Source organism: Neofelis nebulosa, chromosome 9, assembly GCF_028018385.1.
Source record: "Neofelis nebulosa isolate mNeoNeb1 chromosome 9, mNeoNeb1.pri, whole genome shotgun sequence".
NCBI classification, from domain to species: Eukaryota; Metazoa; Chordata; class Mammalia; order Carnivora; family Felidae; genus Neofelis; species Neofelis nebulosa.
In genome coordinates this window covers 8,714,985-8,731,829 of record NC_080790.1, presented here as the reverse complement: position 1 = coordinate 8,731,829, position 16,845 = coordinate 8,714,985, and the positions used below count along the sequence as shown (strand labels likewise).

Genomic DNA, 16,845 nt, shown 5'->3' with positions numbered 1-16,845 from the left:
GTCACTGGTTGGCACTGGGATCAAAAGCTGCATAAAGATTGGAAGCTGTGTTAGCACAACAAAGTACCAAAAATGGGGGGGGGGGGGGGGGCGGGGCTTAAGTTAAGCAATAGAAATTCAGTGTCTCACAGTTCTGGAGGCTGGAAGTCCAAGATCAAGGTGCCAGCCGGTCTCGCCCCTGCTGCGAACTCTCTTCCTGGCTGGCAGACAGTTTCCTTCTCACCATGTCCTCAGATGGCAGAGAGAGGAGCTCTCTGGTCCCTCCCCCGTAGAAGGACGCTAGTCCTGTGGGATCAGGGCTCCACCCTTCTGACCTCATTCAACCCTAATTACTTCCTTACTCCTAATATAGCCGCATGAGGGCTTAGGGCTGCAGCATATGAATTGGCAAAAGGGGGGCCGTGCACAAAGCAGTCCATAGCAGAAGGCCTTTTGAGGGTGTCTTATATGTAACAGGCAAGAAGGTCAGGAACTTGGGCGCCCAAAGCAAGCAAAGGGCCAGGAAGCCTTGTTACTACTTTACATGATTGAACAGACGGCCCCAAACCGTATCTCTCCATCTCGGCATCTCTGGGCTCAGAACTGCTGCTTTTCCACAACGTCCAAAACACCCATTCCACACGCCTGGCGGCACCCTCTAACACTGAGTGGTTCTGAGTTATTTGCTGCATGATTCGCGGTGGAGTGATTGAGCCTGGTCTGTGGTTAAACACGAGAGCCAAGATTTTGATTCCAACGTAGACAGTGGAGCAAATCAGGGATCAGTCTTCCAACAGACTGAAACCAGTCCTAACGCAAGGGGCGTTTTGTTTTTATTCAGAGGCAAAAATCAGGATCATGTGGGTATGAAGGAAGCAAGTTCTAGGCCCAGAGCATCCATACATAGATATACTCTCTGAAAAGAGTTTCAGGTTAGGGGAATCAACGAATGAGATTTACAAGCAGAGACCCCAGTGAAGACAGAAATTGTGAGCCCTCTATACTGGCCACAGGGGGAACCCACGGGGTGGATCACCGGGGCTGATTCTTCCTCACTTCCACATTAAATGCATTTTGCAGTCCACCTCTGACCTGGCGGGAGAGTCTCATCCCTAGAAGACACCGAGGGAAGTCTCCTGTTTCTACATGACAGAGGGTGCTTACCTAGGACTGTCCTAAAAAGGCAACAATACCTCCTTCACATCTTTGACACCCCTTCCTGGGAGACGGACTCACTCCCACCAGCGCGCAATCGAAAAACCAGAGGCTGCCTCTTTTGTCTTTGAGCTTTCCTACCACGTAAGAGTTAAAGGTTTAATGCTCACAAGTGAAAGCGTGCGGACTCCAGTCCTGAAGACTCCTAGCTGCTCGGTGCTCTCACACAAAGGAGCACGAGACTGATGGCTTGCCTGAGACATACAGCTAGTGAATGACAGAGCTGAGACTCATATCAATGACTCCTGATCCCAAACGCCTGGTCCTCTCCGCTATTCCAGCCCAGACCTTGGGAGCCTGAGTACTTGGGAGAATTCCTCCAAAGGGGAGCAGGAACTGGCCTTTTCCAGATCCTACGGGCCTTATTGAACTACACAACACCCAGGAAAGAATTAAAAATTAATACAGATTTTTTGCTCAAAGAAAAGCTGTCTAAAACTCGTATGTATGGAATCCTTGCTGTAGACTGAATTGCATCCCCCCCCAATCCATTTGTTGAAGCTTTAGCCCACAATGTGACCACATGATTATGTAACTGGAAAGATAAAACTGTCACTGAGCCATAACAATTTTAGCAAAGACAGAAGCATCAGGAGACCTGGGTTTGGCTCCAGCAAGCATCAGGGGTTCTAAGTGCGAGCTAAGTAAGGGCCTTTTCAAGTTCTGGCACTTACAAGGGTTAAGGAGAGAGACTCATGAAAGGTTTGCAAACACGGCAACACACTTCTTTTCACTTCCTCCCCACTCTACGGGAATGACATCCTAAAGGGCTGGGAAAGCCTGATACCCCAAGGACGCATCTAACAGTGACAACGGGATTGCTGGAGGATATTAGTGCGCCGTTCAGACGGCCCTTTAGCCAGAAGAGTAACAGCTGTAAAAGTTCTGGCAAGTCCTTGGCCAGCCGTCTCCCGAGCTCCACACGCACCAGCACAGCAAGGGGGCCTAGGTGCATGGAACCGCAGGATGCCTATTTATTGCTACGGGTTCGGAGCCCTCGCACAGACCGGCTCGTCTAATCCTCACAGAGATTCTGCAATGTAGATAATATATTTTAAATGCAGAAATGGGTTGAGAAGGGTTTAAAAAAAACAAAACAAAACGTGCCCCAAGTCACCCACCCGGTAAGTGGGGCCCAACCCCTCCGTATCACCTTCCACCCAGCACAGTGCTCCCTGGGTTGAACTGAGCGGAGAAATGTAAACGCACCGAACGGGCTCACGCTCGCTGTCCAGTCCGGTCCGGTCCGTTCCGGTGTTGGCCCAGGGACGCCCTTGGCGGGGGCGGGTCCTCCCATTCCGGAGGTTTCGGGAGAACAGGAGGCGTTCGCTCTCCTCCCTGGGCAGCTGGCCCGGTCTCGGCGCAGGGAGAGGGAGGGAGCGCTGGCCACGGGGGAGGCATGGACAGCAGCAGCCCGAGTCCCAGCCCCGGCCCTGCGCTGGGCCTGGACGCCCGGCTGGGTGTGGACACGCGCCTCTGGGCCAAGGTGCTGTTCGCCGCTCTCTGCTCGCTCATCTTGGCGCTGGGCGCGGCGGGCAGTGCGCTGTCCGTGCGCGTGGTGCTGAAGGGGCGCCCCGGGCCCCCGGGGCGCCTGCGCTCCACGTATTCAGCCTGGCGCTCTCGGCGCTGCCGCTGTGGCCGGTCGGTGTGCCCGCGGAGCTCTTCAACTTCGTGTGGTTCCACTACCCCTGGGTGTTCGGCGACCCGGGCTGCCGCGCTTACTACTTCGTGCGCGAGCCGTGCGCCTACGCCACGGTGCCCAGCGTAGGTGGCCCGAGCGCCGAGCGCTGCCTGGCCGTGCGCCAGCCCCCGCGCGCCCGCCGGCTGCTGTCGCCGCGCCGCACCCGCCGCCTGCTGTCGCTCCTCTGGGCCGCCTCGCCCTGCCCATGGCAGTCATCACGGGGCAGAAGCACGAGCTGGAGAAGGCTGGCGGGGAGCCGGAGCCCGCTTCGCGCGTGTGCACGGTGCTGGTGAGCCGCGCCACGCTCCGGGTCTGCATTCAGGTAAGGGGGAGGCAGGCTCGGGGGCCTGTGTTTTCACTTCTGATACTCGCGATCTCCGCAGAAATTTGGGTCGCATTTCCCATTTTACAGAGGACTTGGGGAGAGGCTTGGCAGAGATGAAGCATTAAGAGAAGCCCAGATTAGAATTCAAAACTTAATTCTGAAAGTCTACACTCTTCCCAGTGTTACAAAAGTGGGGACCAAACATTACTGGGTACGAGAATTACGGGGGGGGGGGCTCTAAAAATGTAGATTTCATAACCCAGCCTTTTTTTTATCATCAAAACTAGCCATTTTCAGTCCCATTACAGAATATCCAACTTAATGGGATTTTGTGGAGATACAAAAGAGAGGCCTGAATATTCAATATTAATGAAGGATTTCAGAAGAAATACATAGATTACTTGCAGCCTTACCAAGAATTTGGAAAAATATAAAGTTAAACCTGATTAGAAAACATTCCACTCGCTTCAGAAGACGCTTACTGTGGTCACCACGGAGAATTACTCAGAGCTGACAGGGTAGGATCCCTCGTTTTTAAAAATCCGCTTCCTATATCAGACATTTCTGCAGGTTTTCCAATCTGGACCTGATGCTAAAGGAGACAAAACCAAAAACACACCGGCAAGCAGAATGGGAATAATACTAATGGGAGTGATCACACAGGGGCTCCAGACAGCAGTCAGGAGGAGGGACCCCACTGACAACAGTGGGAGCTGCTCCTTCTGCCACATCAGGTGGACCACTGGTGACCTGAGACCTCATCAGTCCAGCCCACACACCGCCTGCCGCCATGCTGGCCCAAGCACATCACAGCCACGGAGCAGCATGTGTAGGGCACCCGTCTACCTCTCAGCAACCTCCACACAGGCTCTGAGCTCCAGCGGAATGATCTGGCTGAATAGTCAGAGCACTGCAGCCCCTCCCTTAGACCTGACTCTCTAGCTCCCTGCTGCACCCTGTTGTGGCCGTGGCAATGAACAAGCAACTACATGCTCAAAAGGCCTGGTAGCCAAGTTCCGCCAGTTTTCACAGACTAAGGCAGTAGCTTCCAGGCTGTTCCTATCTTGGAACTGGGCTCGGGGAGGGGGAAGCGCCAAGCATGGTCTGTGTTGTGAATTTGTCGCTTGCATAGCTTACTTTATGTGCTGCAGACCGACCAAGGCAGTAGAAACTGAAATCCGCCAGAGACAAGCTTTTGACGTTCTACTGGTGAATTCCTTCAGCCTAACAGCATTATTCAACAAATGGTATATTTAAAAAATGTTTAACTTGAGACACACAGTCTATGTTAACACAACAAAATAACCGAGCTCAAATTAGGATTTTTTTGGTCCACCTTCCTTTTTAGTGTCTTGTCATTCATCGTCCATGTTCATCAGCGGGTTGTTTTTCTGTTTTGTTTTGTTTTTGACGAACAAAACGTCTCATCGTTATTGAAAGTACAAAAAACTGTACAGTTTTTCCAGAAATATTTCAAAACTCCCCAAGATTAATAACTAACGCATGAATATATTTTTACCTTCCACTCCTGTCTTGTCTAGGATTAAAGTGACAATTTGATAGTAAGTATGATGCTGTTGATAAAATGCTGCTTGGTTCTACAACAAACTCAAAACTATGTCCCACGTAGTGTTTTATTTTCCTCTTGGTGCTGATTTGTGAGCTTCCATCAAGAAAAAAGCATGAATGATGGACTCCTTAAAGAGGTACAGCACCCAACCCAGATATTTTGTACTGATTTTAAAGCACTATTAAAATGCTCAGGTTTTTAAAAATGCTGACACAGAACCAATGAGGAAAAACTCTATAATACATGTACTTTGTAGATTTTTTTTTAAGTTTATTTTGAGAGAGAGAGAGAGAGAGAGAGAGAGAGAGAACCATCAAGGAAGGGACGGGGGGGGGGGGGGGGGGACAGAGGACCTGAATCAGGCTCTGTGCTGACAGCACAGACTCCGATGTGGGGCTCCAACTCAACAAACCGTGAGATCATGACCTGAGCCAAAGTCGGACGCGTAACCGACTGAGCCACCCAGGCGCGCTATAATACAAATATTTTGGACTTTAAAACATTAAAACAGGGGCGCCTGGATGGCGCAGTCGGTTAAGCGTCCGACTTCAGCCAGGTCACGATCTCGCGGTCCGTGAGTTCGAGCCCCGCGTCAGGCTCTGGGCTGATGGCTCGGAGCCTGGAGCCTGTTTCCGATTCTGTGTCTCCCTCTCTCTCTGCCCCTCCCCCGTTCATGCTCTGTCTCTCTCTGTCCCAAAAATAAATAAAAAACGTTGAAAAAAAAAAAACATTAAAACATTTAAAAAGCAGGGTATCATACAATAAACTTGTTGTTCATAAATCAAAAATTACCAAATAAAAAAACAAGGCTTGTTGCGTAAAACAGCTGTCCCCTTACCACCCCTGCACACCTCGGTCTATATTCTTTTGTCGAGGGGCAGCTGCCGGGCACCCTCACCTCTTGCTGCCCCTTCCTACACATTTCTAAAGAACGCGCCTGCTTGATTTCACAGTTTGCACATTTCATCCAGTGTCTCCTAGCGGGAGAAAGAAAGAGAGCGTCCCGCCCTCCGACTTTCCCATCCCTACTCTCCACGCCGTGCACCCGCACGCACCCCCTACCCCTCCTCCGGTGTTAATTCCGTCAGGGTATAAAGTCAGTCTCGTGCTCTGTACTTACACCCTGTGACTATGTTAAAACATTCTTCACAGATGAACCATGTCGCACATTTGTATTGCGTTGCCTTTCCAATATTACCTCTGCTTCCTTGCTGTTAATAATGGTCTGTTTTCAGGGGTGCCTGGGTGACTCGGTCGGTTGAGCAACCGACACAATTCCGGCTCGGGGTACGGTCGCGTGGTTGTGAGATCGAGGCCCGCATCGGGCCCCGTGCTGAGTGTAGAGCCTGCTTGGAATTCCCTCTCCTTCTCCCTCTGCCCCTCCCCTGCTCACTGTCTCTCTCTCTCTCCTAAATAAATAAATAAATTAATTAATTAATTAATTAAATAGCATTTAATAATGTTTTTTAATTTGCTTGGTTCCTGTGCATCTCTCATGCATTTTTAACTTCTCTACCAGAAGTATAAATACTATTTCAGTGTATTCAGAGCCATCCACTCAACCACGAGTTCATCTTTCAGTCGCCCCCGGGAGCCCCCTCTTCCACCCGAGCGTCACCGGATGCACAGCCAACATCTTACGTCACTCTGCTCTCCCAGCAGACACCCTCTTTCTGGACCCGGGTCTCCCCCTTTATTGGCGTACAACCTTATTTTGGCGGAACATACGCTCTCGTAACCTCCTGTCACCTGAGAGAAGGCCCACAGAAGAAGGTGAAAAATTGAGAATTTCCACGTCTGGAAACGTTCTGGATTATCCTCACATTTGCCGTAAGATGGCCGGGCACGGAATTCTAGACAGAAGCCGCTTTTCCTCTCAAATTGTAAAGCATCGCTCCTCTATATTCTAGCTCCCACTGTTGCCTTAAAGAAATCTAATGCCATTCTGGTGCCCATCCTTTTCATGTGCCCTGTTTTATCCCTTTGGTGGCTTTCAAGGTCTTTATCCACAGAGTGTTAGAAGTCCTAAGAACGTGCCTTGATGGGGGCTTATTTTTATCCATTTTTTCCGGGCCCCCAGGCAGCCTTTCCGTCTGGAAGCTTCTATACCTCACTTTTGGAAAAAACTTTCTTCAAAGTGGCTTATTTTATTTTTTTTTTAATTTAAAAAAAAATTTTTTTTTTTAACATTTATTTATTTTTGAGACAGAGACAGACAGAGCATGAACGGGGGAGGGTCAGAGAGAGGGAGACACAGAATCTGAAACAGGCTCCAGGCTCTGAGCCGTCAGCACAGAGCCCGATGCGGGGCTCAAACCCACGGACCGTGAGATCGTGACCTGAGCCAAAGTCGGCCGCTTAACCGACTGAGCCACCCAGGCGCCCCCAAAGTGGCTTATTTTAAAAAATGATTTCCTCCCTTCTGTTTTCTTTCTAGCACCACCATTACTTAGATAAGTGTCCTAAGCTAATCCCAAATGTTGTCTCTCCCTTTATTGCTGTCTCATCTTTCTGAGAATTTTCTCAACTTCGTTTTATAACCCTGCTGTCACCCCCCCCCACCCCGCCCCCTCCTGCTGCTGCAGATTCCTGGGCCTTGGGCACAGCCTGAGGACCACAGCATCACAGAGCCTTGGGGCCGTCATAAGCCTTGGAATTACCTTTGCAGGTGAACGTGCTGGTGTCTTTCGTGCTCCCCTTGGCGTTAACTGCCTTCCTGATCGGGGTCACCGTGAGCCGCTTGGTGGCCCTCAGCTCCCAGGTGCCGTCCCTTTCTGCCCCCGGCAGCCCCGTCCCCAACCACGTGGAGCTAATGAGCGAGGAGAGGAGGAAGCTCCCCCTGGAGGGCCACACCAGCCCGGTGAGACACAAGGACTCCAGCCGGCTCCGCGGCCTCCAGCATAGCGTCCAGGGTCTCAGTTAAGTACTTGGTGACACTGCTACGAGAGGAAGGGATGGGGCTCCAGGCTGCCTCCGCTGATCCCTGGCCAAGTGACCTTGAGCAAGTTACCACCTCTCTCCAGCCCCAGGGGATCGTGTGGTCGCCAACAGGCTTCTATAAGGTTTGGTGGTATGATTACGGGGTAGAACGAGAATTCCACACACGAAACCCTCACCTGCTCCAGGGAGTAATACATAAAGACAAGTGAATACCTGCTTACATTTCAGGGAGCCTGGCCTATGGATGGATGCAAGGAGCAGCTGTAGTCAGGGACCCGTAGCCCCAGCATTGAGGGCTCAGACCGGCTGGGTCCCCCACCCAGTTCCCCACCAGCTCCCCACTTTTCCTGCAACATTGATTGTTGGCTGGTTTTCCTAAGAACCTGAGTAAACTTGGCCTTGTAGGGGAGACATTAAGAGGCACAAGAAAGCCGTGGTCTCTCCAAACACCTGCGGTAACGCAGGCACTCACTGAGGTCTGGGAACATGGAATAAGAGATCAGGTCTCTGCTCCTGTCAACCCACAGCGTTGGATGTAGGACAGAAACGTAAGAGCTAAATGTCATATGGTGTGACAGGAAGAGAGGGAGCACGTGACGCTGCTGGACTTTCTTCCATAGACAACAGGCAGTCATTGAGAGTCAACGCCCAAGAATGCAGGGAGATTTGCTTTTGAGATGTTCTACCCAGAAATCTTTGGCGTGTGGGTTACGCAGTGCTTCTCAAACTTGTGTGTGCTTAAGAACAGCATGAACATAGGGGAAGGGAAGGGAAAATAAAAAGAGAGAGGGAGGCAAACCGTGAGAGACCCTTACATACAGGGAACAAACTGAGGGCTGCTGGAGGGGAGGTGGGTGGGGGATGGGCTAAGTGAGTGATGGGCATTAAGGGGGGCACTTGTTGGGATGAGCGCTGGGTGTTATATCTAAGTCACGAATCACTAAATTCTACCGAAACCCTTATTACACTGGATGTTAACTTGATTTTAAGTTGTTTTTAAAAGTGAGCAAAAAAACCAAAACCAAACAAACAGAAAAAACAGTATGGGGAGCTATAAAACACAGGCTGCTCGGACCCAACCCGGAGATTCTGATTCGGTTGCTCGGGGTAGGCCCGAGGCTCTGTATTTCTACCAGGCTCCCGGTTGACGTCGCTCTCCTGGCCCAGAGGCCACACCGGACAACAGAATGGATTTGCCAGTCACGGCAGGTGTAGAGGAGGGGAGGGAAGGGGTAGACGGCTAGCGACAAAGGGACCAAGTGGGAGACTGCCATCATAGTCCGGGGGAGGGGAGCTAGGAGCCCCTGGAGTGGGGTAGTAGAGGTGAGAACAGAGGAATCAAGACGTCCTAAAGAAGAGCTTTTTAATAGATTGGCCCTAGGGGGTAATGGAAAAATGAACAGACTCTCTGGCTTACGGCTTGAGTGCTAGATGGCTGGTGGGGCCATCAGTCAATCAGAAAAAGGAACAGAAGAGGCTTGATGAGGCAGAAGGACATTTAAGTTCAGTTATCTATGCAGTTAGACGATCAGGTGGGAATAGCTATCCTGGAGTTAAAAGCATATTCCAGTGGCCAGGAGGGGGTTATAAAGGTTGTGGAAGTTTCTAGAAGCTTGTCAGTGTGCAGGTGGGAGTTAAAGTGGATATTCACCCAGACATCGGGGTAACCTCAGGTTTGGCTACAGATCGAGAGAGGAGGGTGTCAGATAGCCTCACAGTTCCCTTCCGACCCTTGGACTCCAGGAACGAGTTCCAGGGAAATGCTCTTGTAAGCTTGGCGTCCTCCTCCCTAGAGACGGCAGAACTGAGTACGTTTGCTCTGTCGCTCTGTCCCTCCCCGCTGTTGTGCAGGAGCCATTGTGGCCGTGTATGTCACCTGCTGGATGCCGTCCCACACCCGCAGGCTCATGTACCGCTACGTCTCCAACGATGGGTGGACTGGGTTGGTGCAGCGGAGGGGCCCCAGCACGTAGGGAAGGGGCCACTGGGCTGCACCTGGGACTTTCTATGCTCTCTGCAGGGATTCCCAGTCGCTGGGCCCTCTGGAACTCTGGCCTCCACTCAAGCTGGTCCTGTCTAGTCTGTGCCCTCAAATTCTCTGAGCTGGGGGTAGGGAACAAGGCGTTATCTAGCAATTTCAAGGCCACGCGAGTGAGAGATCTTAGTGGTGATCAGGGCTACGGGCATCCTGACCACAGGATAGAGCCGCCCACAGGCTGGGGCAGGGGGAGGGCTGTGCTATGGCAAGGAGAGGGGCGGAAGCCTCAGAGCCGTGAGTCGAGGCGCTAACAAGGGCCCCCTGGACAGAGACCAGACCACGTACGCCCTTTGTGACACAACTGGAAAAGAGGAGAGAACCCACTGTCTTCCTTGGGGAATTCACCGTGCGCCTGATCGCAAGAGGAAGGCAAACATCCAAGAGAAGAGAGGCCCGTGTAGCCTCCAAGGAAACAGCTGTGTCGACAGGTGCCTCTTCTCGAGATCTCCTTGCGCCCCTCGCACACACGCGCACGTGCAAAGCCCTTCCCGCTTCAGAGACTCTCCGTGACAAGGTGCATGGCTTCACTGCTCAGTGAAGCCACGTCTCGTGGACCACACCCAGCTGCATGAGGCTCCCGGCGTCTCAGTGGGCAAGACAGTGGCCCCCGTCCGCCAGCAGGGGAACCTTTCGCTGGTGCAGGGGCCTGGGAATAGCGCACGGGGAGTAGGGACTCAGAGGCTGGGTGGAGCGCATCCGCCAGGGGCAGCTGGTGTGGATGGGACAGTTGCTGAGGTCACACGGGGCTTCCCAAGAGCAGAAACCGGGCCCTCCTCACCTGGCCCTTTGGAGGAGAGGCGCGGTCTCCAGGAGAAAGGGGTAGAGGCCGTGAGGAGGCGCAGGCCTTCTGACGCACCTTCTGGGGTTCTCTGCCAGCACACTCTACGCCTACCTGGTGATAGACACTCTCTTCGTCAGTTCAGCGGTGACCCCTGTCCTGAACAACGCTGTGTCGTCCTCCTTCAGAAAACTCTTCCTGGAAGCCCTGGGCTCCCTGTGTCGAGAAGGCCACCCCCGTGGAACCCTGCCCCCCCCGGGGAGCCCCGGAGCCCCACGGCTGCAGGTTCTAGGGATCCCTCAGACGCCCCGCGCTGGATGCAAGAGAAGAATGAGCAAAGCGGACCGTGACTGACTGCGCAGTCGCCTGGCACTCAGACAAGCAATTCGCTCACCGATAGTTCAAGCTCTGCCGTCAGGTGCAGACTCACCTGGACCCCCAGCCCCCACCCCCCCCCACTTCCCAGCTGTGCAACCGCGGGCGAGTTGCTCACGCCCCGAGCCTCGGTCTTCCCCTCTGCGCGATGGAGATGAACAGGACCCAGCTCTTAGAGGCGTTCGGAGACCGAAGCGTTCAGCACGGTGCCTACCGCGTGACAAAAAACCAATTTTCGCTGGCATCGTTGTTGTTGCCGTTACCATTGCTGTTTCTCTCTCTCCTGTGGCTTACGCTCTTCGGCCGTGGGCTCAGCTGCCCCAAGAATTTCCACAAATGACAGTGCTCCGGGAGTTACTGCGCTGTCACGAGACTGCAGTCGCACTGTCCAGTCTTGCCCAGCAAGGGAGCAGCTGTTTGCACCAGGAGTAGGGCTCCGGGAGCTGCGGGAGGCAGGGGGGCACCAGCTCCCCTCTCCTGGCCTCTGGCCTGTGTGGCTGCCTCCAGGCGGCCCGTGGGAGGACAGATGTGCGACCGGCCTGGAAGCGGCAGGGTCCTGAAGTGCCGTTTCTGGGGGCATCCTGGTGGCCCCGTCGGTTAAGCGTCCGACTTCGGCTCAGGTCACGATCTCACGGCTCATGAGTCCGAGCCCCGCGTCTGGCTCTGCGCTGACAGCTCAAAGCCTGGAGCCTGCTTCCGACCCCGTGTCTTCCTCTCCCTCCCCCTCTCTGCCCCTCCCCTGCTAGCACACACACACTCTCTCTCTCTCTCTCAAAAACGAAGTTAAAAAAAAAAAAACCCAAAAAACGAAATGCAATTTCTGGAATACTGGAAATACTCTCATTCCCACTGTCATCTCACACACAGGGAAACAGAAACAGAGAGAAGAAAGGTACCGCGGCCACTACCTGGTAACCGGGAACGGAACCCCAGGCTTGGGACCGGGCAGCCAACGCTCATCAGAGTCCCATGCTGCTTCCGGAGAAGTCTGATGGCCAAAGAGGAACACAAAGAAACTAAAGGCTCAACATTAAAGAACTGAGTGAATCGTGATCATCCATTCAGTCCACCCAAATCCTATTTGTTAGGCCACCCTTGAACAGGAAGTGTAAATCTTATTTAGCAGCATAAACATACCGTGGTTATACTATTCGAAAGAGAACGCAATGCAAAATTACACTCTGATGCTATGTAGAAATCACTCGGGTGCACAGAAAGGGTCTAGAATGAAGCACTTCGTGAAAATGGCGGGTTGGCCAAGGAGGCACGCGTGACCCAAGCCCGGGGGCGGTTTCTGTTACCTTCACGCCAGCGTCTGAGCATAAAGATGCCTGGCGTGCAGTAGACACACGTTCGGCGAAAAGATGGTGAAACTGGTTTGTTGTTTTCTCATTTGGTGGCATCGTATCGTTTGCATGGTATCTAAATAATAAATTTCAAATAGAAGTTAAGGTCCCCTAGTGTCGTCCCCTGGGCGGCACTGGCGTTGGCTGCAGGGCCTGGAGGATGGGGGTGGAGCCTACTTCCGTCACTTATTAGCTGTGGGACTCAAGCAAGTTCCTTCACCTGCTCAGGCCACATGTCACATCTGTGAAATAGACATCGTAACAACTCTCCCCTGGGTTTTAAGAATTAAATGGCATCGAAAATAGGGGAAAAAAGTTTGAAAGCATAGTATCTCCCACCCAAGAGTCTCAGTTGGTAGTGGCTGTCATCGACAGGAAGGAAGCTTTTGGTTCCCAAATGCAAATTACCTTTCTAATTCTGTATTTGAACAACTTAAGCTCTATTTGTGTAGTTGGCTGCACTGTTGGCTTGCCTAAGATCGGAGACCCCAAAAGTGGTTCGTCAGCCTTGGTCCTGCGGCCATGACTCCATCAGGGCCAGAATTTTAGGAAGCTTCCACCAAATCCTGAAAGATGACGTACACATTGCCCACCTGTACGAGTTTCCTGGGACTGCCGTAACAAAGCACCACAAAGTGTGTGGCTTAAAACAACAGAAATCTATTCTCTCGCAGTTCTTGAAGCTACGAGTTCAAGATCAAGGTGTCAGCAGGGCCATGCTCCCCAAAGGCTGGAGGAAAGAGTCCTCTTTCGTCTCTTCCAGCATCTGGTGGTTTGCCAGGCATCCTTGGTTTACAGGCTCATCATTCCAATCTCTGCCTTGGTGGTCACACGGCAGTCTTCCTCTGTCACTCTTAAGACACTGGCCATACTGGGTTAGGAGCCCACTTGATTCCAGTGTGACTCTGTCTTGACTAATTGCATCAGCCCCAAGCCTATTTCCAGGTAAGATCACATTCTTAAGTATCAGGGGTTAGGACCTCAACGTAGTTTTGAGGGTGTGATTCAGCCGAAAACTTCAACCAAACCCACCCCTAGTAGGGTGGGCTGCCACCACTGGGAAGGACCCTTTTACAGAGCGAGAACCAGACTTAGAGCAGACAGAGATCCTAAGAGAAAAATTAGTGTTCCTCAGAGTTAAAGAAGGCCAAAGGGAAACTGGGACAGTATATTCAGTGAACGACAAATGTGGTCATGGATTCGTTTCTTCTCCAGACGCGAAGGGTTTTAAAACTCCACACTTGGCTTTCCAACTGTTTTGTTAATTAAAATGCTAATTCCTTGTGAGCTGGGACGTCTGCCGAAGCAAGCAGACTAAAAAAGAAATGAAAGCTGTTGACATTGGACACGCCCTTGGTTCAGTCTTCCCTTAAAGAGCTGTCTGCAGACTCTGAAGCCAGATCTGGAAGGCTTAATGCAAATTCCGTTATTAAAAGGGTTTCTAAACATTAATGCTGGGATTGCCCAGACTCGGGATGATACATATGTAATATATTCCGTATATGCTGGCATCCAGTGCTACCTCCCACAGGCAACCCAACACTTCTCCCAAAGAGAACATTTTGGTTCCATACTTTTATCATATGGGGAGCCTTAGAAGCCAACGGTGCCTCCTAATGGATGACATTTGGTGGCCATAAACTGCTCAAGACAGAACGCAGCTGTGATGTTAGCAGGACCTATCCTTACACCTGCAGGCATGAATCTAGATCTGTTCTGTCACTTGATAGCTGTGTGATCTTGGACAAGTCATTCAACCTCTCTGAGCCATAGTTTTTTCATTTGTAAGATGGTCCCAATGATATCTACTTCAGAGTGTTGTTGGATTAAATAATAAACAATTAGCGACCTAGTTAAATGCCTGGCACACAGCAGGTGCTCAAAAATGTTTGCTACTCACTGTTGGTCATTTCGTAGCTAACACATTCTCCAGGAACGAAGTGACCTGGCAAGAGAATCAAGACGCGAAACCAAGTCTCCTGGTTTCAAATGCCACGCCCTCTCCACTGCCACATTCTGCCATGAGAACTCTGACATCCATATGAATGTTGCTTTTGCCGCCTGATTTCTCCTCCTTTACTGCAAGAGTTCTTAAGTTGTGGTGAGTATTCAGGAAAAAAGAGCCACAGTTTGTGTATTTATTATTCTTTTTTTTTTATGTTTAGTTTTTGAGAGACAGCACAAGTGGCAGAGGGCCAGAGAGAGAGGGAGACACAGAATCCGAAGCGGGCTCCAGGCTCTGAGCTGTCAGCACAGAGCCCGACGCGGGGCTCAAACTCACGGACCGTGAGATCATGACCTGAGCCGAAGTCGGACACTTAACTGACTGAGCCACCCAGGTGCCCCTGTGTATTTATCATTCTTATCTGGTTTGAGAGTGACTGCTATTCCTGGCCTTGCAGAAGTACAGATTTCTGTATTTTCCAATGCTCTGGGACAGTTTTTTATTATGGCAAAATACACACAAAATTTACCATTAGTGTCATTTAGCACATTCACAATGTAGTGTAACCATCACCTCTGTCTAGCTGCAGAACATTTCCCGGAATTTCTATTCCACAAGAATTCTCTCTCCTTCGGAGGTTAATGACTTTTTATCAAACATGTCACTGGGTCAGTTGACTCTCATTTCGATTGGTCTTCTATTTCCAGAGAGATGTACTAGTCTCCAGTGATGGTTATGCAATCATGCCATTATTACCCTATTTGTTTCCTATTTCTAACTGTTCTCGCCTTGTAAGATTTCACAGTGGTGCTGGCCAGATCTACAAAGTTTTGTGACCATTCTTATCCCCTTGGGTTTAACTTTGAAGTTCACCCATTTAATTTTTAAATGTTGAATCCTGTTCTGATTAGCCATCTTACCCCAGTCTGAGAGTCTCAATCTGCTGCCTTATTAGGTGAATTTAATCCATTTACATTTATTTTGATCCGGGATATATCTTTTTTAATTAATATTTTTTTAATATGTATTTTTGAGAGAGACAGTGCAAGCAGGGGAGGGGCAGAGAGAGGGGGAGACACAGAATCTAAAGCAGGCTCCAGGCTCTGAGCTGTCAGCACAGCTGGGGTGTGGACGCAGGGCTCAAACCCATCAACTGTGAGATCATGACCTAAGCCAAAGCTGAAGGCTTAACCGACTGAGCCCCCAGGTGTCCCTGATCAGGGATATGTTTGAATGTCTTTCTGCCATCTACTTTATTTACCAAGCTTTTTGTTTCTTCCCTCCCCAGCCTGTTCTTCCCTTATACCACATACACTGGTTTTGTTGATACTCCTTTTCCCTTTAATGTTTAGATCTTGTACATCCTCTTTCAATTCTTCCAGGGATTACTGTTTTTTAAACGTATATTTAAATATTTCTTTTCTGGTAACATGTTAACCACCCCTGTCCCATTAAACCAGGAATTTTAGGTCAATTTCACTCCTTTATTTTCTCAGTTCCTCCATCACCGGCCACTCCCACCCCCAGCTCCCATGCTGGAAGCATCTAAAACAGAACGGAGTCAGTCAAGGGGCGTTTCACGAACACTACCATTTGCTGGGCATATTCCAGTCTCCAGGAACACAGGAGTGAATGTGTCTTACGAAGTTCCTGCTTTCACGGGAAAGGACAAAGAAAACACTAAACAAAATGCATTCTACCTCCTCGTTGAGGAGGTGACCTTTGAGGGATCCGAGCGACGTGAAGGGGAGAAGCGGTCCAGGCACAGGAAGCAACCGGCCTGAGGTGGGTACTCGGCTGGCAGTGGCCAAGATGAGCCAGGAGGGCCAGATGTGCAGTGAGCAAGGGGAACAGTCAAGCGTTAGCACAGACCGCCAACGTTCATTCCTGTTTGCCGTCAGACCTCTCCAGGTGCACCTCCTGGCGGGTTCCCTCTTGAGCTCGTCTGGCTATTCACCCGTCTACCGAGGTCTCTGTTTTCACTTCCAAATCTGTAATCCATCCTTTTTTGTTCTGGATACTGTAACATCTTACTTTTGTCTGATTTGGATTATGCTTGTTTTATAATTAACCTCTTTACTGACATTATCACCTTTCACTGTATAACGTTTGCTACTTTAAGAATCTTAGTTGTTTGTTCATTTCCATACTTGGGGGAGGGGGGTCCTGTTTGCTTATTTCGTCTACTATAAACTGACCCATGTAACTGTGAGGGGAGAGATAGGACAATGCCACAGAGAGGGGGTGCCAATAGCTTGTCTTCACAAAAGTCTGGACCCCCTCCCATGCCCCCTCCTTGAGGCTCCCTCCACACTCTGCAGTAAGCTTAGCAGTGGCTGCCTGCCTAGCCCAGGTCAGTGGCGTCTGAGTGTTGCAGAAGAGCTGGAAGGAATCGAAGGGCCCAGCTGCACCAAACCGTATCACTGTGACAAATGCCCCAGGCCCCTTCGACGTCCTTAGCCACCGTGACGCACAGAGCACCCCTGACTCCATCTTCCGACGTAGCATGTTTCTCTGTATGGTCTCAGCTGTGCTATCCTTCATTTCCGTTCTTCTCTACACCTAATTTTCTCTTTCGGGGATTCCTCCATGTGTTAATACACACTTACTTTTATGGATTTATAATTTCCTTTCCAAAACTGTCTTTTCTGTC

The 16,845-nt window shown here is 50.8% G+C and overlaps 1 protein-coding gene across 1 annotated transcript; it reads left to right on the top strand.

Moving 5' to 3' along the window:
• The first annotated feature begins 2,532 nt into the window (after positions 1–2,532).
• On the top strand, positions 2,533–10,880 carry NTSR2 (neurotensin receptor 2). The gene is given in 6 exon segments (XM_058686333.1): positions 2,533–2,789; positions 2,792–3,064; positions 3,067–3,197; positions 7,439–7,688; positions 9,562–9,652; positions 10,625–10,880. Coding segments are annotated over 6 exon segments (1,197 nt in total). The 5' UTR covers positions 2,533–2,593.
• Positions 10,881–16,845: the final 5,965 nt, after the last annotated feature.